Genomic DNA, 25622 nt, shown 5'->3' with positions numbered 1-25622 from the left:
ACTCTTGATTCTGAATATGGGGATGGATAACCATAATCCACACAAAGAAGTGAAGCTCATGCTGGTACTAGACTATCGTTGTACTGAATATATCTATATTCAACACAAGACGAAAACATGCCATTCAGTTTTCAGTTTCACAAATAAGTCTTAGAAAGCCAATATTGGCAATATTTCAAACAACTATTACCACAATATCCTAAAGCAGAATAGCCGGTGGATCCAATCAAAATATGAGATTAATCAATATCCCTCCACTTTTAGATCTTAAGTACTTCATATACAAGGTGAAGTATGCTCTCAAGCTGACAACACCCAAGTTTGGGACAGTGCGAATTTGAAATGCCGGTAGAATGATAAACTACCAAACAACTAATGATTCAAATAACCAAGGAATACAAGGAGGAATAGAGGCAGAGCTCACAACTCGTAGATGTAAAACCAACGATTCTCTATCCTGATTTGGGACCTCTAGTTGTCGGCTCCGCCAACACCTCCTTCTCCATCAAACGCCACCTCCATTGCACCAATATCAGAGAATGGAAATTTTGTTATTTCTGTTCGGGAATGATTCATTTAGGGTTGTGGTGGTCGAAGAGAAGTTCCTGGATATGAGTACTATGGGCTGATCCTGGGGTTGGCATGTTCGACAATGGAGAAAGCTACTTGTGGCCACACAAGTAACCGCATCTTCTTTGTAAAAATAAACAAAATATAATTATGTAGTACGTGTTAGATCCAGTTCATAATGTTTCTCAATAACTTGTCATCTTTTTTGCTTATATTGACAGGTACATGATTTTACTCGCATAAGAAGGTGAAATATGGTATCCAATTTCTAACCATTTTTGTAAACTAGCCCATTTGACCAATATCCTGCCCAAATGATTTATTCTGATACATGAGGCGTGCGCTTCTCCACCATGTTGCCCTACCATCACAATGTTTCCCTCCATCAAGTGTGGCCTCGCCCCACGTAATCTCCATCACATATTGTAGGCTCGTGAACCCCGCATTTGACCACCATTGATCCTGTTGTCAACACGTCCTTTTTTTTAGTGCATGCTAGGTCCCATAGTTCCGTTGCCCGGCCCACTTTGGCACTCTACCCAATGCCATCAAAGTGTGACTAGGCACATGTCCCTGCCTCATCATGAGACCAACGCCTTAATGTGATGAAGCTCCATCTTTTACGTATCGGCCAGGACACACCCTACACCCTTCTGGTTGTGTGGGTCGTGACCCTCGTGTTGCTTAGTGCGAGGCCACACCCTAATGGTCGTGCGGGTGTCTTGTGAAAAGCCAAGGCCCACACGGCTAGAAGGGTGTGGCTTGGCGCTAAGCCGCGTGAGGGCCAATGCTACAGCTTCGTCGCTTCAGGACACGTGAGGAGGCAGCGTGTTGGAGAATACAATGCAAGCTTCTAGAGTGTTCTCAATATTACAAGAAAGAAGACATTACTATGGAATACTCTAGAATATAAAATAAATAAAAGAGGGAACCTTCTAGTGTTTAGATATGCATGAAGAAGCTTTGGAATACTCTAGAATAGGAGTTTAAAATAGATAAATAGGAAACCTTCTAGTATCTAGATATTTATGTAGAAGTGTGTGGAAGGCTTTAGATAGTTTGTATCAATGGCTAAGATTTTGACACATGTCAAAGATCCAATGGCCATGTAGTCCTATAAATAGAGGCCCTTGCCTCACACCTTGTGTAGTTGAGAATAAGGAAGTGAAGAAGGTGGAGAACAAGGTGTGAGCAAGTGTAAGGTGTGTATGCTCTCTCTTGTACTAATATTCCTAAAGCAATATAGTACTACTTTGTTCATATAAGTCTCCCGGTTAGGCCTTGTTATTTCTAAGTACTTGGTGCATATAAGTTGTGATTTAACGTGAGCGGATTCGCCCGGAATCACAACGGTCTTGTTTCAACGTGAGTGGCATGGCCGCCCGGATTCAAGACTTGCTTTAACGTGAGTGGCTCTGCCGCCCGGAAGCTTGCACTAAGTAAGTAGAAATAAAAAGGGACTAATCAACTACACCAAAGTAGTTGGTATAGGTGAATAGGCCCTCTCGTAGTGTGTTAGGTCCACCTCGAATTCTCTACACAGCGCGTGTTCCTAGTCATACTTTGATGGCATAAAAAATGCAAAAGTGTGCTCGGCAACGGAAGCATTGGACCTGGCATGCACCAAGGGCGCGTCGACAACAAGAACAATGCTGGCAGAATGCATGGCTTGCGAGCTCTACAATAAAGTAATCAAGATTGCTTGGTGCGAGGCCACGCTCGAGGACAGTAGGATCACATGGTGGAGAAGTGCTCGCCTCACATAGAGGAATAAATCATTTCGGGCAGACTATTGGTCCAATGGGCCCAGGTTATAGAAATAACTAGAAATCCAATACCACATTTCACTTTCTGTAAAAGTGAAACCATGCACCCGTCAGGGTAGGAATAAAAAAAGGAGAGAAACTATTGTTTAAGAAGATGCGGTTACTTGTGTGAGCTGGATCTGGCACATACCACATAATGGTATTTTGTTTGTTTAAGAGAACAAAAGGCAGTTAATTGTGTGCCTACAAATATCTGTCTCCAATGTTGGATGCCAACCCCTAGAAGCAACCCATATTTCTCACATCCAGGAACTTCTCGACCGAATCATTCCGGAATAGAAACTACATAATTTCCATTCTCTGATATTGGTGCCATGGAGGTATTTTTCGATGGAGGAGGTGTTGTCGAAGCAGACAACTGGAGGTCCCAAATCATGATAGGGAATCGGTTGTTCTACGTCTCTAAGTTGTGAGTTCCCCCTTTCTTGTTCCCTGTATTCCTTGGTTGGTTGATTTATTAGCTCCTGCTGGCATTTCAGATCTCCACTGTTTTGTTTGTGATATTGGTTTCTACTTGCTCTTGGGCATCATCTATCACTGGTAAACTAGGGTGTTGTGAGGTTGATAGCATATTTAACCATTTATGAAGTTAGTCCTTAAGATCTAGAAGTGGAGGAGATGTCGATTAATCATGGATTTTGATTAGAGCCACAGGTTATTTTGCTTTAGGATCTTGTGGTGTTGTTGTTTCCAACCTTTCTGGCATTGCTTTTTCAGGACTCATTTGTGAAAACTGAATAGCATTGTTCTTGCTTGTGTTGAATAGACATATTCAGAACAAAGATAGGCTTGTACTAGTATGAGCTTCTATTCTTAGTGTGGATCATGCTTATCTGTCATCATACTCTGAATCAAGAAAGACTCTGTGGTTGTAGATTGGTTATTTTCTATAACTGCTTCGGTGCTCTTCTTCTGCATTTTGTTATTTTTGTCACTATTTTGTTTTCTCTAAAATATTCGAGCGTAATGTAAACTGAGTTTCTTGTATTTAAGGAAAACACTTACATTTCTATTAAATCAACAGACACGATGTGTGAAATTTGAGGTGGTAGACCGATAGCGTATAGAGAGTTCTCCTTCAAAGTTGCATTAAGAGACAATAACATCATACCATTGATAATTTTTTGCATCTTTATCTGCTGATTTTGTTGTATAGCCTCTTATACTTGTTTTCTCTCATACCACATATTCTATTGAAAATAGAAATTATCCTGATCTATTACATGGTACCTACAAACCTTTTCCTCTGGATATTTGACTTTAATAATTGACCTATATGATAACACTTGGCTACTAGTTGTACGGTTTGCGTATATATCTCCTTAACTCCATTAAGCTTTTTGTCAAAAATGTCTGCAACTTACAGGTCTTCCTTATACACATACCCTATGTGCCCTTGTTTCTCACTCAGGGCACATAATATGTTACCAGTTTTTAGTGCTACTGTTGGAACCTGAAAGTGCATAAGATGTATCAGTTTTTGGGCTCTGGTGCGGATACTGTCACAATATGATCAGCATCAGCATCAGCATGATACATTGGTTGATCTTCCTGAAGTTGCAGCCAGACTAGAGCAGAGGATTTTCGTAATAGCTGTTAACCTGGTATGTTCCATTCTTTAATCTTCGTTGCTTTTCTATGGATGCTGATATGCTGATAGTTATGCTAAAGCTTAGGACACTAATGCTTCTGGTAGTATGAATTTCTCAAGCTGACTAGCGTATCACATGATCTGGTCAGACTGGGGTTTTCAAGAGTCAGAGAGACTCCAACGTTAATTATATGCTCTTTCACGGTAGTCAGTGACAACAAGTCAACGACAGCCGGCCTTCCACTCAGTAACTACGGCTGGTTCCTATTTTATAAAAGGGCACGTGGGATATCGATGAAAATGTGGATACACTCCGTAAGCAACAAGTGCTGCAGTCTGCTCTGGCTCAACCAGTGCTCAAGTCGGTCGACACACAAGTGAAGTTATTGTTGTTCTGCACAAAAACATTTAGTGCTCTTCCGCAAAAAAAATAGTTATTGCTCGACCATAGAGTGCCTGACCTGTATAAATCAATTGCGTGTACCTTGTTCTGAAAGGATCTCGACATGGATCACACTCTCCTCATTCCTTTGACGAGGATATTGCTTTTGACTTTGCTGACTTTTTTGACATTCAATATAATCTTTCCATTGGTCTTGATGAGATGGTCATGGATAACGTTGATAAGCTCTTGGCGTGATAGACATGCTTCCAGCTTCATGACGAGCCAAATTTCTTAAGTTGGCGCCTAGATCATGTATCCTGCTACTCGGCCCTGCTCCAACGCTTGGTCTGGGCATAGCATCAGAATCCTCTTTTGCCGCGGAGACGCATGAAATTCTTCTTCTGTCTGGCACACCGCGAGGATTGCTACTCTAGCTGACATGTGTTCTTTAGGATCAAGAAAAAGAAACAAGGCAACACATTGTGTCAGGCTGCTTGTTCTCAAGGCAGACTTGGATGGTGTCTTGCCTGGATACACTGTGTGGCAATAATTCTCGGCCTGGTCAATGGGGGCAGCACAGATCCTTAGGGACACCATAGAGGATTGATATTGTTGGCCATGTTAACTGCCTGGTGGTTGTGAGGGAAAGAACCGCACCTTCAACAGTGAGTGGCCAGCCATCCATCCTCTAGTGCAAACTATGAAGGACGAAGCACAGGTCGGAGTGGAGAGGGCATGAAAGGGGCATGCGAAATCCCCTGGATTTAGGGTGTGCGTGCCACCACATGGCTGAGCGATCATGTCTGCATTAGCTTCTGTTTATTGTTCTTGTTTCAAACCCTACCTACCTAGGAATGAAATGATATGCGAACGTTCTGTAGTTGTGTGCATTCACGGAAAAATATTTTGAACTAGTCATCATATGAAAGTTCACTCTCGAATAAACTTTCATGTTTTTATTTCTTGTGAAGTGCATTATGTTTTCTTTTATATGCTTTCCTGCATAGAGTACATGTATTGCATTTCATAAGATGCAAGGGATTTACAATTTTCATCCCTCAAGCATTTGAAGTACTGTCTATTAAGGAGCGCAGGCTAAATATTTATTGTGCGTTTTGTGCTCAGGTTGATTATAATGACAAGGCATCCAAGAGATTGACTTATTTGGAGACCATTGTGCCACATGATCGAGTTAAGCTTCAGACATCTTCATTTCAGTTGGCTTTACCAGAAAAGATGGAACAGACGCAACCTTCCAGGCCTCAAATGATTGAATCCTCAGCTGAAATGCTTCTGCGACAAAGTTCTAGTGATGAACAGAATAAAATTAATCCGGCACAGAGGAACCTTCAGGAAGTGCCATCTTGTGGTAAGTTCACATAACAAGTATTTGTCCCTTCACAATTGTGTTTACTGCTTATATCATTCACATCTTTTCCTCGAGTCACTTATCTCATCAATCACACGGCTAATAGCAAAAGTGTGATGCTTGTCTCTAATCTACCATTTGTTCGATCATGTTTCCTCAGGAAAACAAATGAAGTCATGCTGTGATGATAGGATTAGCTTCCTTCATGAAAGTATACTCCATCATATCATGACCTTCATGCCAGCACGGGATGTTGTGCGTACAAGTGTGCTATCCCCAAGGTGGCGCCCATTATGGACCTCAGCACCATGCCTTGATATTAATATTGATCACTTTGATATGGACAGAGTAAAGTTCAATGAGTTTGCAGAAAGTTTGTTTTAATGCCGGGGTATTGATACATTGGACATACTTCGCCTTCACTCTTTCGCCATTTCTGCAGCTAACTTGTGGACTGATCATGCTATCAACCGCAAAGCTAAATCCATCGAATACAAATTGTGGGAACCTTTCTACTTAAACCCAGGCATTATCCAGTTTCAGTCTTAATATCTGCGAAGTTTAAAGCTCACTAATGTTATCCTAGTCACATGTATCTTTCACCGGCTCAACCATGCATGCCCATCATTAGAAAATCTGCAGTTTGGAGATAGCACTCTTGAATTACCTGAGATTTCATCAAGGTCATTGAAGACTCTGGAAATAATAGACTGCTCAGTTTCAAAGCATCTTCTGATTCGTACGCACAAACTGGTGTCGCTACGCTTTGACGGCTCTCGATGCAAATGCACTTCCAAGTCCATATTGCTAACGCCATCAGCAGTAACTCTATGTGATCTTTCAAATGTCGAGAGCATAGAATTATCAGCTTCAGTGAGACAGGTACGGGTGCTTCTTAATCTCTTTCCAAGTCTCAGTATTTATGTGCTTAAAATAGGTGCTTATTATGTTTGACATATGTGAAGGTTGCATTTGATGGAGTATCTACAGGGCGCTCAATGTTCATCAATCTAAGAAGTCTCTCTCTTGGAGAATGGTGTCTTTCTAACAACTTATCTCCCTTAGTTTCTTTCTCCGGCACTCTCCTTTGCTTGAGAAGCTTAACCTGAAGCTTAAGGTGGTTGAACTGTCCAGCATTTGTTATTGTCTATTTTATTAGTGACATGAAGTCTTACTAAATTACTCCGTTCTTCAAATTTCAGTTAGATTGTGAGAAGGACGAACAAACGATTCAAACAGCCAAGGGAATATCATTTGCTGCTGAGCACCTTGAGAAGGTAACAATCTACTGCACCGAAGGGGATGCAAGGGTTCCCGTGCTGGTGAATATCTTGAGCAGTAACGCAAGATCTCTCGACCGAATCGATGTCAAGACATACTAAATGTGTGTGTGTTCTGTTGCTGTATGGAAACTCATTTGAATGTTTGTCCAATTGGTGATCCACTGGACTAAGAATAGTGGACCAAGTACGGAAAACAGTGAATGCCTAAACATAAGACCTGCATCAGAGAAGTTGAGTTCTTTCTATGAAAAATAATATTATTCATGCATGCTAAATTGCCCAATAGAAAGCAACAGCCCCTAACCATGAGAAACGTCATCAATCTTTTATTAATCCCCTGTAACCATGAATCTAACATATTAGTAACATCACGGCGTGGGTGTGATTAGTTTGGACCATTGCCAACACAAAGTGGGAGACACAATATCTCAAATAAGTGTGTGATACTCATCTTCATGACAGAAACTACACTTCGAACTGCCCTTCTAATTCCGTTTTAACATGTTGTCTTTAGTTAAATGACCCACTGCTGCAAAAACCAAAGGAACAATTTATCTTTACAAGAATCTTTAGTTTCAATAACCTATAGTTGGCAATCGAGACATCGGAATGGACCAGAGCCTGGCACATGATTTGATTGAAAATTCGCCACTGAGTTGGAGATTCCATGGAAACCCGTCTTGCCTAGGAGATGGCTTCAAATTAATAATTCGATTAAGGAGCTCAGTCCAAACAATTAATTTGGGTCCAACAAGGCTACACCTAAAAAGACACATTCGGGGGTGGGAGGGGCGAGAATATGAACCAAAGTTGCTTATTCGCGCAATGAGAAATAAGAACGGATATTACCCTCGAATGGTACGACCCCTTAGCCAAGAATCCTCTCAGAATCACACGTTTATGTTCTCCTTCTAGGCTATCAGGGACCTGAAACTTCAAAATATTGGCTCAAAATTTGACATGAAAATTGGAAAATTGACCTAAAAGCAGGAGATACGTGACCCGCTTGCATCCGTGTGAGCACCAAGCATGAATAAACAGCCACTCTCTCTGTGCAGTTATTAAGGGGAGGAATTTTCCCAAAAAGAAAACGCGGAGGACAGCGTGGGTTGGGGGACGGGCAACGTGCTCTTTAATTTATGTAGTGTAAGTGTATTTCCTTGGCGATACACACATGTGGTGCTTGCTAGTACTCCTATGCTCTTGGTGTTCCAGAAGGACGACAACAATGCCACCATACTCTCAAGATTCTCCCAAGTTGTTCGATAGGAGATAGCTTCCATTTTGATCACATACAATTGATCAGCTTACAAGTTTATTCTATCTCGAACGAAGCATTCAGTGCATATATGATCGTCCGTAAAAATTCAAACACACAGTGTGTATCGTCGTTTGCAAAAGATCGAGCATGTATTGTATATCATTGTCTTCAAAAAATCAATCATACACTACACATATGGCTTCAGTTCCCAACGCCGACAACACTATGGCCTGCCGTCGGCCACCTCTCCTCACCGCCGGCTCCCTTTTCCGCTCCCCGGAATCCCCGGGCTACTCCTCACCGGCTTGCTTTCTTTAGTACCCGTCGGACATCTATCCCGAACCCCGCCGCCGACCTCGATCCCTTCCCTGTTGCCAACTTCCTCTCTTGAACCAACCGTCAGCCTCCTCTCCCAAGCCCGCCACTAGTTTCCTGACCCTACCGCTGCCAGAGGGTGGTCAGGGTCTGTTTCTAGGGGGTGATGGTGGCCGGAATATGTGGGGAATGGCCAGCTGAACTACCGCCATGGAGGAGACAAGGTGGGAGGCGAAGGAGACAAAGAATCTGGGTGAGATGTGGGGAGTGTGATTACGGGAGACAAAGACAGAGTTAGTTTTTAGCCCGTGGCCGAAGTGAATAGAGACGATACGTGAGTAATGGGATGTTCATAATATCACACAAATATTCTTTTTGGGAGACCAAATGATTCTTACTTCCATTCCACTTTATCACATTTTAGGAACTAAACGTAATAATCGTCTTCAAATATCAAACGGTTCCATTATATTTCTTCGAGTTTTGAGGACTAAATGTGAGGCTGTGAGCATAGAGGCGGGAGTATATCTGGCCATCGGGCCGTGTTTTTTCGGGCTGGCCCGAGGCACGCGTAAAAAACACGGCCCACAGAACGGCACGGCACGGGCAAATCGGGCCGGGCCAGGCACGAAGCCCGTCACGTGCCAGGCTTTTTTCTTAGATGCGGCCCGTGGACTAGCACGAGCACGGCATGACAAATCGCGGAACTAGCACAGCACGGGAACGAGCCCGGCATGGCACGACCGGCACGAAATCACCCGGCATGGCATGAAAAAACCGTAACAAGAGGCACGAGGCACGGTTTTTAGGATTGGAACGATCGCACGGAACGGAAGCACGATCGGGATATCTGCTTCTGGGCGAACCGCGCGACCCAATCGGGCTTTGGTCATCCGCGCCAGGCCGCTAATCGAGCGAGCGTTGATTTCGCGCGGGGCCGCGCGGCGCAATCGGCCAATCAGGCACGGGTGGAGTGGTGGACCGTGGACCGTTCGTCCGTTCCGCGTGGTAATCTCGAGGAGTACTGATTTCTCGGGACTTCGGGAGTAGGCGCACTGATTTCTCAGGAGCAGGCGGCCTGGCGCATGGACGGCTCGACGCGTTCCGCGTGGACGCGTGGTAATCCCGCTCGAGGAGACTTCGGGAGTAGGTGCACCGCGTCGGGAGCAGGCGGCCTGGCGGCCTGGCGCATCGACGCGTTCCGCGTGCGCGAGGGACCAATCGGGCGTGGACCAAGTCTGACTCGGACGTTGCTCGGCATGTAAACGGAAAAAATGACGGCATGATAGATAAGCACGCAGGCACGTAAAGCAAGAGAGTGACCGAAAATTTTGAATAGAGCATTAGAGCTCCGAATTTGGTTCATTTTTCCTATAAATAGAGCTGCACATTACACTCATTTGCCCACTCTCAGACCACACACTTCTCCTTCACCTCACGCTTCAATCTCATGGCCAATCCAAATCATCAATACAATCCTGACGATCAAAATAACCAATTCTTCCTTCCGGAGGAGTTGGGGTTAGACATGACCGCCTATGGATTCAGCCCCACTCCCATTCCTCCCGATATTCCACAAACCCAAACACAACAAATGCCTCCACCTCCCCATTCCACCGCTTCCACTAGTGCAACCATTTCCTGCACCATCGGCGCAAAGAAGCGCTGCACTACATCACCGGTGTGGAAAGAGTTTGACCTTGAAGAAGAGAAGTTGGCGGATGGGACAAGCAACTGGAAGGGCATATGCAAGAGATGCAAGAAGCCGCTTAGCGGGAACTCCAAGTCAGGAACCGGCCACCTGGAGAGGCACATCGCCGGCCACGTGAAGAAGGACAAGGAACAAGGGAAGGTACAAAGCACTATCGGCTTCAACCCCGACGGTTTGGTAAGAAACTGGAACTGCGATGCTCAGGTAGCCCGAAATGAACTTTGCTATTTAATTGCTCATGACGATTTATCGCATGGTTTTGGTGAGTCTCCCGGTTTTGTCAAATATATTCAAACTGCTCATAATCCTAATTTCAAACCGGTTTCTAGACAAACTACAACTAGGGATATGAAAATACTAAACAAGAATGCTCTTCAGCAATTAAAAGAAGACTTTACTACATGCACCTTCTCAGTTTCTTTGACATTTGATATCTGGAGTGGTAGGCGTAAGCAAGATTACATTAGTGTTGTTGCTCATTATGTTAACAACGAAACTTGGGAACTACAAAAAAGAATCATTGGCTTTGAATTAATTGATGTATCCCATAACAGTTCGAATTGCTGAAAAAATCATTAAAGTTGTTAATGATTTTGGTCTCACCGAAAAGATTTTTGCAATAACTTTGGATAATGCTGCATCGAATACTAGTGCCATGAACCACCTTAGTACTGTCCTTAGCAAATATGCTGCATCTTGGCTATTGCATCAACGTTGTGCTTGTCATATCCTTAATCTTATTGCTAAATGTGCTTTGAAGCATTTGAATAAGTAGTTAGACAATATTAGAGATGCAATATCTTGGTTGAATGCTTCTAATACCCGCATTGCAAATTACAAGAGATTTTGCGCGGCAAGTGGAACACGTCCTCGTATGTTGAATTTAGACATGGATGTTAGATGGAACTCTACGCATGACATGCTTAAAATTGTGCTTCCTGAAAAAGAGTGGTTCACACTTTTTGTTAATGCAAATTACGGACGTATCCTACTGACCGAACATGATTGGCATGCTCCGCAAGTTTTGTATGATTTTTTGTACATTCTTTCCGATTCAACTAATGCTTTGTCTGGTGTTTATTATCCCACGTCTCCTTTAATGGTGCATCAACTTTTAACATTGGCGGCCACTTAAAAGCATATGAAAATGATATTGATTTACGCCCGGCTGTTCTTAAAATGCAAGCTAAATATAGAAAATATTGGAAAGAAATTCCTCTTTTGTATGCATTTGCATTTATTTTGGATCCTAGAGCTAAAATTGAGGCATTTGGTACTGTACTCTCACTTTTAACTGACGTCGTAGGACGTGATTATTGTGCTTATTTCTCTGATGTCAAAGCTAAGTTTTGTCAACTTTTTGATAAGTACAATGAAAAGTATGCCGGAGTCCGGCAGCATAGGACTACATCACAACCAACTGCAGGAAAGAAGAAAACGGCTTGCGGAAAGATTTTCTCCTCTTCGTCGGGCTCGTCATCATCAACTGCCGGCACACATTTAGGTGGCGGCGACAGGGAGTTAGACACGTACCTGAGGTCCCCAATTGTGAGCTTTGAAGAAAGCAACGAGGATGAATTCAACATATTGAAGTGGTGGCAGGACCACAAGATGACATATCCGGTGCTTTCCATACTAGCACAAGATGTGTTCACGGTACCCGTCTCAACAACATCATCGGAGTCTGCTTTCAGTCTTGCAGGAAGAATATTTGAGGAAAGAAGAGCATGTCTCACACCTGATATGGTGAGCACACTGATGACCGTGAAGGATATGGTGCTAGCCAAACACCGAGCTCAACACACTCCGATGAACCCAGAGCTAACAGCCGCGTTTCAAAATATTTATCTAGACGAGGCTGAACAAGAATAGTTGTACCCTCTGTAATTTTATTATCCTTTTATAATTTTATTTTATTTCAGACAAATTATTTTCATTTTGAGCAAGCTTGTACTCTTTTTCCTTACCAGGGTTTGTCTCCTAGGGAAGTTTACCTGAAAGGTTCTAACGAGGCAGGCTTAATTAATAAAGCTCACTATTTATCCTTATGGCACTTGGTCTCTTTGTCTCAACTTTATTTATTTTTGCCTTTCAAATTGGACAGCAGCTTTTTTTTTAGACAAAATTGGACAGCAGCTAACACCACGCAGGCAGCAACGCACGAACTTTTTTTTTGAGCCAAAGCAACGCACGAACTAATCCAGTCTTCACGTCATCAGCGCGCCCAGGCGGCTCCCGAACGGGCGAACGGCCCAGTCTCCAGTTCTCCACGTCGCCAGCACGCACGGGGGCGCCCGAACGGGCCGAAAACAGGCCGAGCTATCTTTCTTGGGCCTTCAGGCTAACGTGCCGCCGGGCCAGGTACGAATTAACCACGTGCCGGGCTTTTTCCAGAAATGTGGCCCACGGGCCAAACCAGCACAGCACGGATCCATTTCGTGCCAACCCGTGCCGTGCCGGGCCGCCGCCTCCTCGTGCCCGGGCCGTGCGTGGTCGGCCCAATGGCCAGATATAGGCGGGAGGAAGAGTTTCGTGAGCAAATTTTGCCAACTTTGAAACGGCAGCTTTTGCTTTGGACACTAAAATTCAATTTAACCCCAAATTCTCAAAGCACTTAAACCCTAGCCTCCCCTTCTCCCCACCACCCCCATGGCGCCGCCGTCGCAGCAGCTGGTGTTCGCAGCCTCCTCCACCGACGCTGGCGTGGCCGCATGGGATCTCCGCACGGGCGCTGAGGCCATCCGTCACCGCCCCTGCGCCTCCAGGCCACGTGCCCTCGTAGCCGTTGCCGACCGCTTCCTCGCCGCCGCCCAGGCCCCCGCCGGCAACTCCGCCCCCATCTACTACTACCACTGGGACAAGGTAAGCACCCTTCGCGAACCACACATCACCTGCTTGAACTCCAAACCCTTGCCTTGAGCTTGTCTTTGGTTCCAACTGCAGCCACAGGTGGCCGTGAAGAGCTTCCCCACCGAGCCAATCCGCGCGCTCATTGCTGACCCGGAGGGGAGTTATCTCATTGGAGGCGGGGTTTCCGGTGACATATTCTTTTGGGAGGTTGGGAAATTGTGGTTTCTTGGTGCTGTGCTGAAACTAACTGTGAAAAGTTGTTCTAGCCTACACCTGATTTTTCTCGGTGTTCCTGTGCAGGTGGCTACTGGAGAGCTTCTTGTCCGATGGCATGCACACTATCGTGATGTTAGGTGTCTTGCCCTCTATGACTTGTTGCTCGTCTCGGGGTCTGAAGATGGGAGCATCAAAGTTTGGGATCTTATCACGTATGTTTGTTGATTAGGTGATATCGAGTGAACTATTGTGTATACTGTTTGATCCGGTTTGGTGGTTTTGATTGCAGGATGCTTGATGAGCTGGCAAGGTCAGAGGCAAAGACACCATACTTGTATAGCTTCAATCAGCATGCACTTCCTGTAACTGACATTGCTTGTTTCCATGGAGCAATTGCTGTATCGTCTTCAGAGGATCGCACCTGTAAAGTATGTCTTCATTTTTATTTTTATCGTCTTTTGAGTTGTATGTTGTGCATGCTTGCATGAATCTACAAGTTCCTGACATTCTTGTTAGCATCCTTCTTTACAGGTCATAAATTAAGCATCTTGGCCTAATTAAGGATCTCCTTGCTTATATTTTTGTCTTTCCCCAGATTTGGAATCTATCTGAGGGCAGGATGATAAGAAGTATTTCATTTCCTGCTATCATTGATTCCATTGAACTAGACCCAAGAAGTCATATTTTCTATGCTGGTGGTAGAGATGGAAAGATATATGTTACTGCTATGGGTGTTGATGTCACCTCTCAGGGCAGTGGTGATTCATCTATTCTTGGCGCTTTGGATGACCACAGGTTTGCCGACTGTCATACCTTTTCATCAGCATTTCTCTTTTATCTTGTGATTTAAATAGCTCTAATGTGTAGGTTATGTCTTCTACGACGTAAGAATCTTTTTATGTCTCATCTCTAATTGGGCCTTGGAAATCTAATGTAGCTGTGTCAATCCCTTTCTATCAAATAATGTATTGTCTTGTTGTACTTTGCTTTGTTTCGAGTATGTTATAAATTTGTAGCCTAGTATTACTGAAGAACAGAAATAGTACGATTGATATGCCCAAATGTGATTCACCTGTTGACTGTTGTATGCAAATATACTGCAACTTTTAACTGTTGCTTCAGAAATCAACTATATCTGAGTAAGAATTATTCTAACTGATGTGAAGTTGGCTCACATTGGAACCATGCAGAAGATGGCTAGAGGGTATGCCATGAAGGGATTAGGGTGTTAGAAGGGCAAATAGAGTAGTAATTGGTTTCAGCTGGAGGACTAGAGCGGTTGATACATAATCCCTCCATCCCATATTAAGTGACTTTCTATGACATGTATCTAAACGCTTTTTAGGCATAGATACATTCATATTTGGACAAATTTGAGTCGTTTAATATGGGACGGAGGGAGTAGAATATATAGATGAGAGATTGATTTCATACTTGACTTTGGAAGAAGTGCCTGCCATCCTTTTATGAGGACTGCTCAACACTATGACTCTTTGGCTCACTTGTTCCTACTTGGTCCCTAGTGACTAACTATACTCTCCGGCTCTACTAAATGCTGTTTAGTTTGAGTCCCTTTATCGTAGTGTTTCTTTTATTTGTGTTACAGGACTTCTTATGCTGATCCTGATTATTTGTTTAATTGTTCCAGCAAGGGAGTGACCAGCTTAGCATCAAGCACAGATGGGCTTCTACTAGTCTCCGGATCAGAAGATGGCAGTGTTCGGGTTTGGGATACCAGAACTCAGCAAGTAACCAGGAAATTCAAACATTCTCAAGGTCCATAAGTTACTTCTATACTTGACCTTTCTCTACCAGCCGATGCAGAAAGTAGTGAAAGAGTTGAAACATGTTTGATATGTATTCTGTGTTATCACATGGACTATGAAGTTGATGATTTATTTTTCTTTTGAGAGAGGATACGATAATTACTTGTTTCAATGCCTCAAGAAGAGCAAATGAGATGGTATTAGATGATGGCATCCTCAACAGATTTACATGACTCATGAGTCTAGTTTGTTACCTTTGTAGTGTTTGTTCTAGGTAACATTGTTAATTCTATCCAAAGACATCTATTTAAAACAGTAAAAGCATCTGTATGCACAAGTTATTTCTGCATATATTGGTTCCCAAGGATACTTTACTTTGACTGAAATTTACCAATCCATCCTGCCGGAAGTAGGATTTGCTATATTAATTTGTAAGCACACATTTGTTTAGGAAGCATGCCTAGAGTTTCCAGCCAAAAAAGGGAAAATATTTGTATCTATTTGGCAAGCGTCATTTATAGTCACTAAAGTGACCCATAGAGTGCTGATCTTCAATCGAAGGGCCAATCTGTATTTTGTTACAGTACTTGTGTATTATAGTGCCATATAGAAATAGTCTGCTGCAAGATCTTCTCAGACCCAAAGCCAGGTCCTACTTTTTTCTGGATGAAGCCTAAAAGATCATGTTGTTGACCGAATCTGAATGTAGTATGTGCTTCTGTGGCGTTCATGTCTTATTTGGCAACTCCTCGTCCATGCGGGAACATGCTATTCTATAGAACTTGTCCGAATTGTTTGTTTCTAAATAAATAGGCTGAGTTGTACCGGTGTTTTTTCATACCATTTGTAATGTATTTAATTTCTGAATCATGTTAGGAAAGTACAATCTTTTGAGCTTTTGGTAAAATGCTTGTTTAACAGGTCCAGTAACTAATGTTCTCATAGTAACACCCAAGAGAGTAAATCTGCCACCCCTGCAACCACTGCGTAAAGTTTGTGCAGCAAATGGAGAAGTTGAACCACAAGCTGTAATTCTGCCCGACCCTGAAAATGATGTTCACATTGCTGAATATCGCAGCTCTAACCTTCTAGAGCGTTGCTTGGATTCACTTCAGGTCAGTTGATTCTGTATTTCCTTGCATTCGATGCAACACATTATTGTAACCTTCCATTTTATGTTTCCTTCTGTTGTATCTGATTGTTATGCATTGCTCCAGCAGCACGGCAATTCTAGTTTATTTGATTCTGGGGCGAGCACTCTCAATGGCATGCCGAACCAACTAGGGACAGAATGGAGAAGTAAATACCTAGAGTTGCAAGATCTTTTTGTGCATCAGGTTCTAGGTCAGACGCCATCTTCAATGGACACATGATATTGCGTGAGTGGATATTACAGATCATTACTGTCAGTTAGGTGAGTACTGCATAATATATTTCTTGGGTGTTTACTTAGAGAAAAGAATGACGATGTGTAAGTGTCTATCAGTGTCCACCTTGTGAGCTGAAATGGGGTTAGATGGTAATATGCCCTCAAACACCTGATGAATATAAGTTCATTTTCTTACCCGGCTTCAAACTTATTAAGAAAATTTTGTTAGCAAAGCTCATCTGTGGTGAAATTTTACGTGGCAATTTATTATTTTGGATCATTGTGCAGGAAGCTTGTGGTGATAGATCAACAAATGAGATGGTCGGTATTATAAAAAACTGGGTGATTCTAATGGATGTCAAAATGAGTTAGTGTCAACACAAACATCTTCAAATCGAGCGAAGGTTGGTGAATTTAGTTGATATATGTGAAAATTGTGATTTGACCGAGTTAACAGAAACGAAGAAAGTTTTCTGCATTGGTGAATCGTGTATCTGATCGTCTATTATGACTAGAATGGTCAACTCAGCACCGTATTAGTTTTGGTTTGGTTTCAGTCCTGCAGGATGCAGCTGAACTTATAGACACTACGGCTGTATGGGATGATTTACCACCGACACAAGTAACATAGGCGGACATGCCTGGACTGTTGAATTTTGATACTGCCCACCTTCAGTGCCATTTTTTGTACATTCAAATTGGTTCGTATGTGTTGAACTTTGTGCAACTTGGTTAACCTATCTTGCTGTGGTTGGTACAATACATTTACTTTGCCAAAACAATGAAACATGGACAGCTGGTAAACTTTCTAGGTCCATTCACGGGTGCTCAAAACACAGCACCGGCCTGGTACAAACCGGATTTGCCAGTTTTGCACGGTCGTGGGTTGAATAGTTTGCTGTCTCTCCAGGCGACTTGTGGCCAATCATGTTTAAACTTTTTGAACCGCGTTCCTTGCAATTGCTGTCTCTCCGGGCGCCTTGTTGTGGCCAGTCATGTCTGCATGCGTCCAGCACCTGGTCTGTTTTGTGAGAAGAAGGCCTCTAGGCTGCGGTCACCATATTTTGTTCTTTCCTAGATCTGGTGTTGCAATGTTCTTTTCAACTGCATTCTGCAACTCATGAAAATTCTCCGTTCCTGAAGAGAAATTCACAGCAACAGCAACAGCAACGGTGAAGTTTTTTTTGGCATGGCTGCGATCTATTGTGTGGAATTCCTTGCACAGCCATGCTCTTAGGTACAGTGATTTTTTACTTATTGATCGATTTCATTATTGCTTTGCCACTGCCAAATCCTTCAGCGTTACAGGAGCAACAATCAGGCTAGATTGCCCGGTGTACACAAAGCCCAAACTGTTGTTTCCAGTTGCCCCCCACCTTGCAAAACTACCACAAGAAAAATAAAAAAGAAGAAAAGGCAATCTCCTAAATTTAAAACCTATCTATCACCTCGGCTGGATGCCGCCTCTCGCCCTCAGCCTCTCCCTAGCGAACTCCCCGGAGACGGGCGTTCGCCGTTGCCGCACCGAAACGAACCCAGGTTTCGCCACCGGAGACGCCATCTCCTTCTGCTGCTCCTGCTGCAAGCCGTCATCTTCAACGGCTTCATCGGCACCGGCCTCCTCCACGGAGCTGCTCCAGCCGAACTCCATCATGCGCTGCTGGTAGCATTTCATCGCTACCACCAGCATGAACACTGCACGAAATCATGCATGACAAAAGTTTAGTATTAATACGAATTCGAAATAATTTTCCACATCAACAGCAGTTTGATTAATTTCTGCGTTCGACGATCGAGACGGGGTACATGGAAGAGGTTGATCATATTATTATTACCAGCCCAGACACGAGCAACCGTGGAGGAGACGTTCCAGACGAGAGTGAACATGGCTGCGACAACCGCCTTCTTGTGGGAGCAAGACTCCCATGCATCTCTGAACCTCTCCAGCCAGAATTTGCCTGCCACGCATTCATGGACAGCAATTAAAGCAACTTAATTTAATTTCGTATAATTATGCAGCAACAAATTAAGATCCGAATATTTTAGCACATGTCCTCTCTCTCTCTCTCATATATATATATATATGTGTATACATATATATACATATACATACATACATATACATATATACATAGATATATAGATACATATAGATAGATATACATAGATATATATATACATATATTTCATTCCTCCCTTGAGGGAAAGAACTATGCATTATTATTATTATAGGTTTTAATCATGGTCGATGTACGTTTTTTAGTCTGGGGTGATATCATGTTTGCCCATGGCCTTTTGTTCTCCAATTCCTGGTGGCTTGCATTTTCTTTGGACACGATGAGGATAGGATTGACCACTATGATTATAGACCAGACAAGGTAAAGTTGGGTCTAATTAGGTGACCTAGTCCATATCAATTAAATAAAAGATTGAGAGAGCTAAGCATAAAGTTGGATATGATATATGTTTCTTCTTGTTCTTCTGAACTTCCTTTTTCATCTAGAAAGCAAAACAGGAAAAAAAAAGATAGAGTTAGTGCCGGTTGGTCCACGGCGTCAACTACTAGAGGTACATCAGGTCTCTTTGCTACATATATCTGGAATTCTGGATGGGTTTGTCTGGTAAAAACAGGAAATTTGGTGACATCAGACAAGATGAGCAGGAAATGTGAGAAAGGAAGAAGCATCAAAATATATGCATAGACTTTGGACAGTGACAATCTACCGACCACCTTCACTAATTAATAATCAGTGAAGTCATTGGACTTGATGACTCTGATAGACTCGTTGAACTGCCTGTGATGCAAACATCCATCATCACAATCAACTTCATCACATGATTGATGCTTCCACTTTATTAAGAAGTGGCAGATATGGTAGCACAACAACATCATTTATAGCATCAGGATCTTCCCTATGTTTGTTAACGAGAAACGAATTCGATGATCATGTCACATGAATCATGAACCTATCTATTTATTTATTTATCGAATTACTTATTTTTGGAGTATTGTCAATATATTATTGTTGATGGGTTGGTAAACAAACAGATGGCCCAATAGAGGGGCTGGCCAGAAGGGAAGGTGGGGATTGGATCTAGAGATGGGAAATGTGCTTGGATGGGAGTGGCCAAGTGCCAACATTACACATGCGAAAAGGGCAATGCTAGGAGGAAGCTTCAGTACTGGTAGTACATATCACATATGCATAGCCGCATAGGTGAAAGAATCTCAAGAAGCCAACATTTTTGTGGCTGTCTAGTTCTGTCATGCCGACTACCAATGTAGCAAACCAAGCTAGGATAGTTCTCATGATGAGGACACATCCAACGGTTGAGAAGTAAAGTTTCCAAGGATAAATATCAGTGATTCACCAATTAACGTAAATTAGTGCCCAATTCACAAGTTTAGGCTTAATCCAGCCTAGGAGAGAAGCCAAAAGCTGGTATGGTTCATGACTCATGAGCGTTAGAGTCCAAGAGTGGTTGCACTAACGTGTTAAGAAGAGCGGGGAAGTGACAAACAGCCACAGCTCAAAAGCTGACACAACGAAAATCAATACTCTAACGATAAATACAGTAATTATACTGACTACCATTAGTTAACGCAAAGTTCCGCTGTCAATAAATTAACAATCCTTAAGTCCTTAACGACACCAATGATGGGACTAACATTAGCCGTTAGTAAGATTCTTTTCACTTTTTTCCCCCTTGAAAAGAAAAGGAGACAAGGTGTGGGTCACGTCCTGGTACAAGCATCTAGTATGGTGGAGTATCCTTTTTAGCTTGAGCCACCTCAGGCATCAACGACAGTTAATCAAGCCAATGTTTGACCACGCGGCACCTCGCACGTGCATGCCGCCCCTCTCCTACGAAAAAGTTACCCCTCCCTAATTTACTTTTCCTCCAAAGCCAAAAGTTATCCGATTGTTACTTATTACCTTGTTCCCATCATCCACAAAACTTGGGTCTAGATGCGGTCCTAATAATTAGTGTTAGCTAAGCAAGTTTATACTTTGCTCCTAGACAGATGTCACCACTTCACCTTTTTACCACATACTCCGTATAGTATAACACTAGGTCTAAGTACATCCTCAATTTTAGTTTATGAGTAGCTAAATGAAGGTTGAGGAGTGCAAATGAAAGATTCATGGTTTCTCCTTTGAAGTGGTAAAAACAGGATCAAATCAAAAACACTTTATTACACTAAAGTACATGTAGATTTCCCAGGGTATAAATTGCCTTTAATAGTATCTGCAACGCAGAAGTTTTGTTGCAACTTATATGAACCTAACAGTGGTTTCTAGAACAAATGTATGTTTTTTTTCTTATTGGCTCGCCATCCAAGACTTTTCTGGCTCATCTATATCTCGCTTCACTAGAGATCATCAGAGAATCTGCAGTGCTTCCTAATGTAAATGGCATAGTGGAGTACTACCAGTACAGGTAGTATGTACCATCTCAAATACCGATGTTGGTGTCTTAATAAAATCCTTCTGTCCTGCTCCACAATTTACCTTGCTCATTAATTTTCCTTTACCTACGCACATGCTCTAGCGGCTCTGGCCTTGGGGTTGGGGACCAGTAAAAATAGTGTACCCATGCCGCAGGGGAGAAAACTTGGATCCAACAACCACAAATGCTTTCTTTTTTAAAAACAAAGCAGCAGCTATCCCTAGGAACAAAAATAAGGCATACGGAGTACAAAAACTTGCCATTGCAGAGGCCGGGGATCTTTTCCCCTTTAAAAAAAAACAAAAACTTGTCATTGGGAATTCAGTGAGGACCACGTATCATGGACTGATGTAGGAGGTTGTTCTTGCATATTTTCTGTGTGTAGATCACATTTTTGGTGGAAAATATGAACAAGTTTTCATACGACAAAAGGGGAGCTTTGGTTTCTCTTACCATATCTTGCGAGCTGCGTGGAGTAAGAGGAGCAGACCTTTGGAATGATGAAGATGCCAAAGAACACTGCAAAACAACCCACAGATCACAGGCACAAAAATGGTCAGCAGCAGCATGCTTGTGGTCCTAGCTAAAGTTACTAAGCTAGGTTGTGTATGAGAATTTTTTGTTGAAGATTTATTTTTTCTGTTTATACCGACAGGCACTAATTATTCAGTTTCCCATTAAACTTTGGAGTGATTATTTCACCAACTTTATGTCTTTCTTTAACTGCTTGGTGAAATGAAGAAACAGAAGATAGACAAGGATGTACATAGATGGTGATGAATGTGTGGTACTTACCCAGTTTGGCCAGCGTCCAGAGGGTGACAAAGTTGCCACACCGGGCCATTGCAAACAGCAGCAGTGCCAGCTGCAGATCACATGCATCACTCTGTCAGTTGGTACAAATCTAGAGAGAGATGCATGCGTCCAGGGTACAGTAGCACCGAAACAGCAGCTGCTTTTTTGCTTTACCTTCATGGTTGTTGCAGGCTCACCGGAGAAGAGAGACCGGAGGTTCAGGAGCACCTCGTTGACGTAGGGCAGCACAAGCCTCAGCAGCCAGATGGCATCCTCCTCCCCTACCAGGTGGTGGTGGTACCTCCCACTGTCCTTCTCATCATCACACTCCACACTTTCACCTCTGCATTTATTTATTTTTACATCAAGGGATTTAGTAGTTATTGGGCAAGAAAAGGTTTGATGATTTACTTTTTTTATTATGCAGGTAATTAATTTGGGAAAATTATTTAGGTAATTGATATGGAGCAAATTTGGTGTTACCTGTTGAGTATGGACTTGCAAAGGAACCTTAGGCCAAGGTAGACTAGGCCTAGATACGAAGCTGCTGTTATTGTGCTGTTCAATTGAGAGGTTTGTCAGGGAATGTCAGATGATTTACTGCTAAAATGTCAGTAATTTCTCTGTCTCTTGATAGTGAGAGTGCAGTGAATACTGAACGGTGGCTTACTTGAAATTCAGGTCTTTGGCATAGGAGCAGGAGATGAGCAAGAAAGTACCAAATCCAAACACGAATGCAGATTTCGACACATCTTTCCACATCACCAAATCCACTGCAAAAACAGTGCCAAAAAGGAAGAAAAAACCCCATCAAAACCATTTTCTTAAATCTGAAAGAAAAGCACCAAGTTGGTAAACTTTAAAGCCGTAGAGCACTAACCAATGTTCTGCATTCTTCCATTGGTTCTGCTAGGTCCTGATGGCCTGCCCTGAATCTCCTCATACTCTTCCTCTTCGGGACCAACAAGAATACATCAGCAAACAACCATAAAAGAAGAAGAACACATAAGGCTGTAGAGACCGAGAGTATCTTTTTTTTGTATCATCTTGATGCATTTCTCGTTATCTAAAAACAAAAGATAACGCAGAAAGAACATGCTAATGGCGCTCACCAGGAGTATTGAGGGGCTCTTGCTTTGGAATCCGGCGACCGTTTACTGGTGATGATTTCTTCTCTGAATAAGCAAGAAAAGAAGGTTACTAAATTTTCAGTCGCCGATTAACTGTAGCTGAGGAAATGCTAAATTTGCATTCAAGGTTACCCAAATTTTCGTTAAGAAATGCAACAAGGATACCTGGAGAAGGTCTTGTCGGCTCTGCATTCGTCACGCGGTGGACTATCACCGGAGTTGGTTTCTTCTCCGCTGCATTTTATCAGGACAGAGGAAGTCAGTAAAATTTCACCTGAATTAGCAGCACAAGGTCTGCATCCGTGGAGTAGGTAGGAATTCACCTGGAGGAGGGGTGATGGGCTCTGGGTTCATCGCCTTGAGATTCACCGACGCAGCAAGTTTCACCGGCTCTGGATTGGCCGCTCTCTCATCTTCCAGGGCCGCTGCCACAGGCTTTACCCCTTCTACACTTGTACAGAGAATCATTATCATTAGAAGCCAAAGAGGAAATGAACATAAATAATAATAATAATTCTGAACAGAATTTGCTCTCACTTTTTGTCGGTGGCTCGAGATCTTGTTCATCCACTGGAACAGAGGACGCCAAATCAAGATCGCGATCAGAAAAATCGATTCATCGAGAAATGAATTCGAACTCCAGAAACAACAAAGAGGTAGTATAATTCTTGCCTTGATGAAGATCAGTCGCCGGAACAGTTCCCTCGTCGTCAATGGCCATGTGATCTTGATCTAGCACCTCCTTCTCCTCCTCTTCTTCTTCCAGCTCTTCTTCCCATTCCTCCTCTTCCTCCTCGGTCTCCTCGTCAAAATTCTCGGGCTGCTGCGGCGGCGGCTTCTTCTTCTCCACCTCCACCACCACCACCTCCTTGACCTCGGCGACGCCCGCCGCCACCTTCTTCTCCGGCGCGGCGACCGTCGCCACCGCCCGCCTGGCCGTCACCATCCCCGTCGCCGCCGCGGCGTCGGACCTCGACTTGCGCAGGTCCCCGATCGCCGTGACCGGCTCCGACGCCTTCCAGTTCCTCCTCTTCTTCGCCGCCGCCGCAGCGGCGCCCGTACCAGTACCCGCGGCTGCGCCTCCGCCGGCGTCGCTCTGGTTCCGGCGCAGGCGGCTGTAGACCCGCAAGCCTTCCTCGTCGGCGTCGTCGGCGGCGGCGCTGAAGACCTTGACGCCGCCCTTGACCTCGTCCATCTTCATCCGCGTCTCCCACACCGACGCCGCCGACGCCGCGGCCGTCCTCCTCGGCACCGTCAGGCGCCTCCTCGTGCTAGTAGCCGCCGCCGCGCCCCTTTCCCCCTGCTGCTGCATTCTTCTAGATTAGTAGTAGTACTACTTCCTGCAGGCAGGCTCTGGCGCCGTGTTTGTGCTCTGCGCTTGGTTGCTTGCGTTTGGAGGCTTTCCAGAATTCCACTTCCTCTGCTCCGCCTGACCCTGGCTGCGCACACAAACTGCCTTGCGCTGCACTCAAGCTCAGTGTTCCCTGTCTCTCGGTTAGCGAGAGAGAGTTTGGGAGTGAGGTAGAAGGAACATCGGTCGCAGGCTGAGAATCTGCGGGTGTTTCCCGTTTCTTTTTGAGGGGTGGGTGGAGGCTGGGGTCCTGGGGTTGGAGCAGGGAAGGGAAGGGGGTGCGAGCTTTTGGTATGGTGGGTGGGTGCCTCCTGTGCTCTGGTCTGCTGATGCAGTGGCTGGGTCTTTCGGGCTGCTTTGGGATCTCGGCTGCCTGCCTTGCCTGGCGAGGAAGAGTTGAGACGACAGAGACTGGTTCTGTGGACTTTGTTGTGCTGTGCTGGCGAATTCGATTGCATTTGTTTCCGTGCGCAGCCAATTCATTCCTCTTTCGGACTGACCTGACCTCCTGCGTAGCATCAATGTAGTCCGGCCAGACGCCCAGACGGCGGTGCTGCATCCCCATCCGCCTGCATGCGGCTATATGGCAGTGGCACGGATTGACGGCGATCCAGCAACAACGGCTCATGCGAAGAAGGGGTGAAAGATCCGGCTTTTCTCTGATGTGACCCCGGGGGCCCGGGCTGCTGCTCCCCGGCTCTGTTCGATCTTAAATTTTGTGGCATGATAAAGATAGAGGTAAAATGGATGCGTGTTTTTTTTAGAGTTTAGTCCGTCGATTTGATTTGAAGGTCAGCCACAAATATGCATGCCTCGTTCGTTTCACAGGATTTTGTAGGAAATCTAAAAGATTCAGGATTTCAAAAGAAAGTCTACTGTACATGCATTCGTTTCGTAAGAAACAAGCAAATTGATTTCTTAGAAATCTCATTGAATTCCTTTGCTTTTGGAGGAAATTAAACATCAGGTCCAAACTCTTTTTGACTGTACGAATGAAGTTGGACAATTCCTTAGTATGGCATGTGCCATCCTATGGCAGTCCTAAGTTTTGTTCTTTTCCTATGTTTTGATTTCCTTTGAATCGAATAAAGCCTAAATTTGTTTTTAAAGTTTAAGTTAAGGGCATATGTAATGGTAGATATGACCGTTCTTTTTTAATATTCCACATCATTTAGAGCAGTCAATAAAACATACTTCCTCCGATTCATATTAATTGTCTCAAATCTGTCCAAATGTGGATGTATTTATGCCTAAAATGCACCTAGATACATGTAATATTTTGACAATTAATATGGATCGGAGGGAGTATCAAATAATAGATTATCTCCTAGTGTACTATCTTGCAATTAATAGTTAATTTAATAAATTTTATTAAATAAATG

At 43.6% G+C, this 25622-nt stretch overlaps 2 protein-coding genes, 1 long non-coding RNA gene and 1 other non-coding gene across 5 annotated transcripts; 3 read left to right on the top strand and 1 right to left on the bottom strand.

Moving 5' to 3' along the window:
* The first annotated feature begins 1253 nt into the window (after nucleotides 1-1253).
* MIR9490 (microRNA MIR9490) lies at nucleotides 1254-1345 on the top strand. The gene has a single exon (NR_127093.1). It is a non-coding gene; the product is annotated as a microRNA MIR9490 (primary transcript).
* Nucleotides 1346-6137: 4792 nt separating this feature from the next.
* On the top strand, nucleotides 6138-7313 carry LOC104583593. Its single transcript, XR_731431.3, has 3 exons — nucleotides 6138-6623; nucleotides 6707-6858; nucleotides 6944-7313. It is a non-coding gene; the product is annotated as an uncharacterized LOC104583593 (long non-coding RNA).
* Nucleotides 7314-12906: 5593 nt separating this feature from the next.
* On the top strand, nucleotides 12907-17272 carry LOC100843279 (protein ROOT INITIATION DEFECTIVE 3). 2 transcript variants are annotated; one of them, XM_003573608.4, is made up of 9 exons: nucleotides 12907-13173; nucleotides 13255-13368; nucleotides 13462-13589; nucleotides 13667-13805; nucleotides 13973-14172; nucleotides 15026-15153; nucleotides 16065-16258; nucleotides 16364-16557; nucleotides 16801-17272. In XM_003573608.4, exons 1-8 carry the CDS (start codon nucleotides 12961-12963, stop codon nucleotides 16514-16516), a joined length of 1269 nt encoding a protein of 422 aa, XP_003573656.1. In that variant the 5' UTR covers nucleotides 12907-12960; the 3' UTR covers nucleotides 16517-16557; nucleotides 16801-17272. The 2 variants fall into 2 exon arrangements, with proteins under 2 accessions (XP_003573656.1, XP_010234546.1); XM_010236244.3 differs by having other exon boundaries at nucleotides 16361-16557.
* Nucleotides 17273-17745: 473 nt separating this feature from the next.
* On the bottom strand, nucleotides 17746-24671 carry LOC100842453 (reticulon-like protein B21). The gene is made up of 13 exons (XM_010236243.3): nucleotides 23562-24671; nucleotides 23427-23459; nucleotides 23213-23335; nucleotides 23055-23123; nucleotides 22872-22934; nucleotides 22640-22711; nucleotides 22430-22532; nucleotides 22243-22317; nucleotides 21934-22102; nucleotides 21760-21829; nucleotides 21418-21483; nucleotides 18348-18470; nucleotides 17746-18207 (listed from the first exon to the last, which is right to left on the bottom strand). The coding sequence occupies exons 1-13, from the start codon at nucleotides 24199-24201 to the stop codon at nucleotides 17957-17959; spliced, it is 1857 nt and encodes a 618-aa protein (XP_010234545.1). The 5' UTR covers nucleotides 24202-24671; the 3' UTR covers nucleotides 17746-17956.
* Nucleotides 24672-25622: the final 951 nt, after the last annotated feature.

This window comes from Brachypodium distachyon, chromosome 3 (genome assembly GCF_000005505.3).
Source record: "Brachypodium distachyon strain Bd21 chromosome 3, Brachypodium_distachyon_v3.0, whole genome shotgun sequence".
Taxonomy (NCBI): Eukaryota; Viridiplantae; Streptophyta; class Magnoliopsida; order Poales; family Poaceae; genus Brachypodium; species Brachypodium distachyon.
Note: the sequence above shows the minus strand (reverse complement) of the source record. Positions and strands in the feature narration are given on the sequence as shown.

Bases quoted from the DNA above. Each gene is read 5' to 3' on its own strand.
- LOC100843279 (XM_010236244.3), top strand. From the start codon at position 12,961: ATGGCGCCGCCGTCGCAGCAGCTGGTGTTCGCAGCCTCCTCCACCGAC. The intron at 13,369-13,461 runs GTTGGGAAATTG...GTTCCTGTGCAG, and splicing joins GTGACATATTCTTTTGGGAG to GTGGCTACTGGAGAGCTTCT. The intron at 14,173-15,025 runs GTTTGCCGACTG...TAATTGTTCCAG, and splicing joins GGCGCTTTGGATGACCACAG to CAAGGGAGTGACCAGCTTAG.
- LOC100842453 (XM_010236243.3), bottom strand. From the start codon at position 24,201: ATGCAGCAGCAGGGGGAAAGGGGCGCGGCGGCGGCTACTAGCACGAGG. The intron at 23,336-23,426 runs GTGAGAGCAAAT...GTACAAGTGTAG, and splicing joins TCTCGAGCCACCGACAAAAA to AAGGGGTAAAGCCTGTGGCA. The intron at 21,830-21,933 runs GTAAAGCAAAAA...TGTGATCTGCAG, and splicing joins AGCCTGCAACAACCATGAAG to CTGGCACTGCTGCTGTTTGC.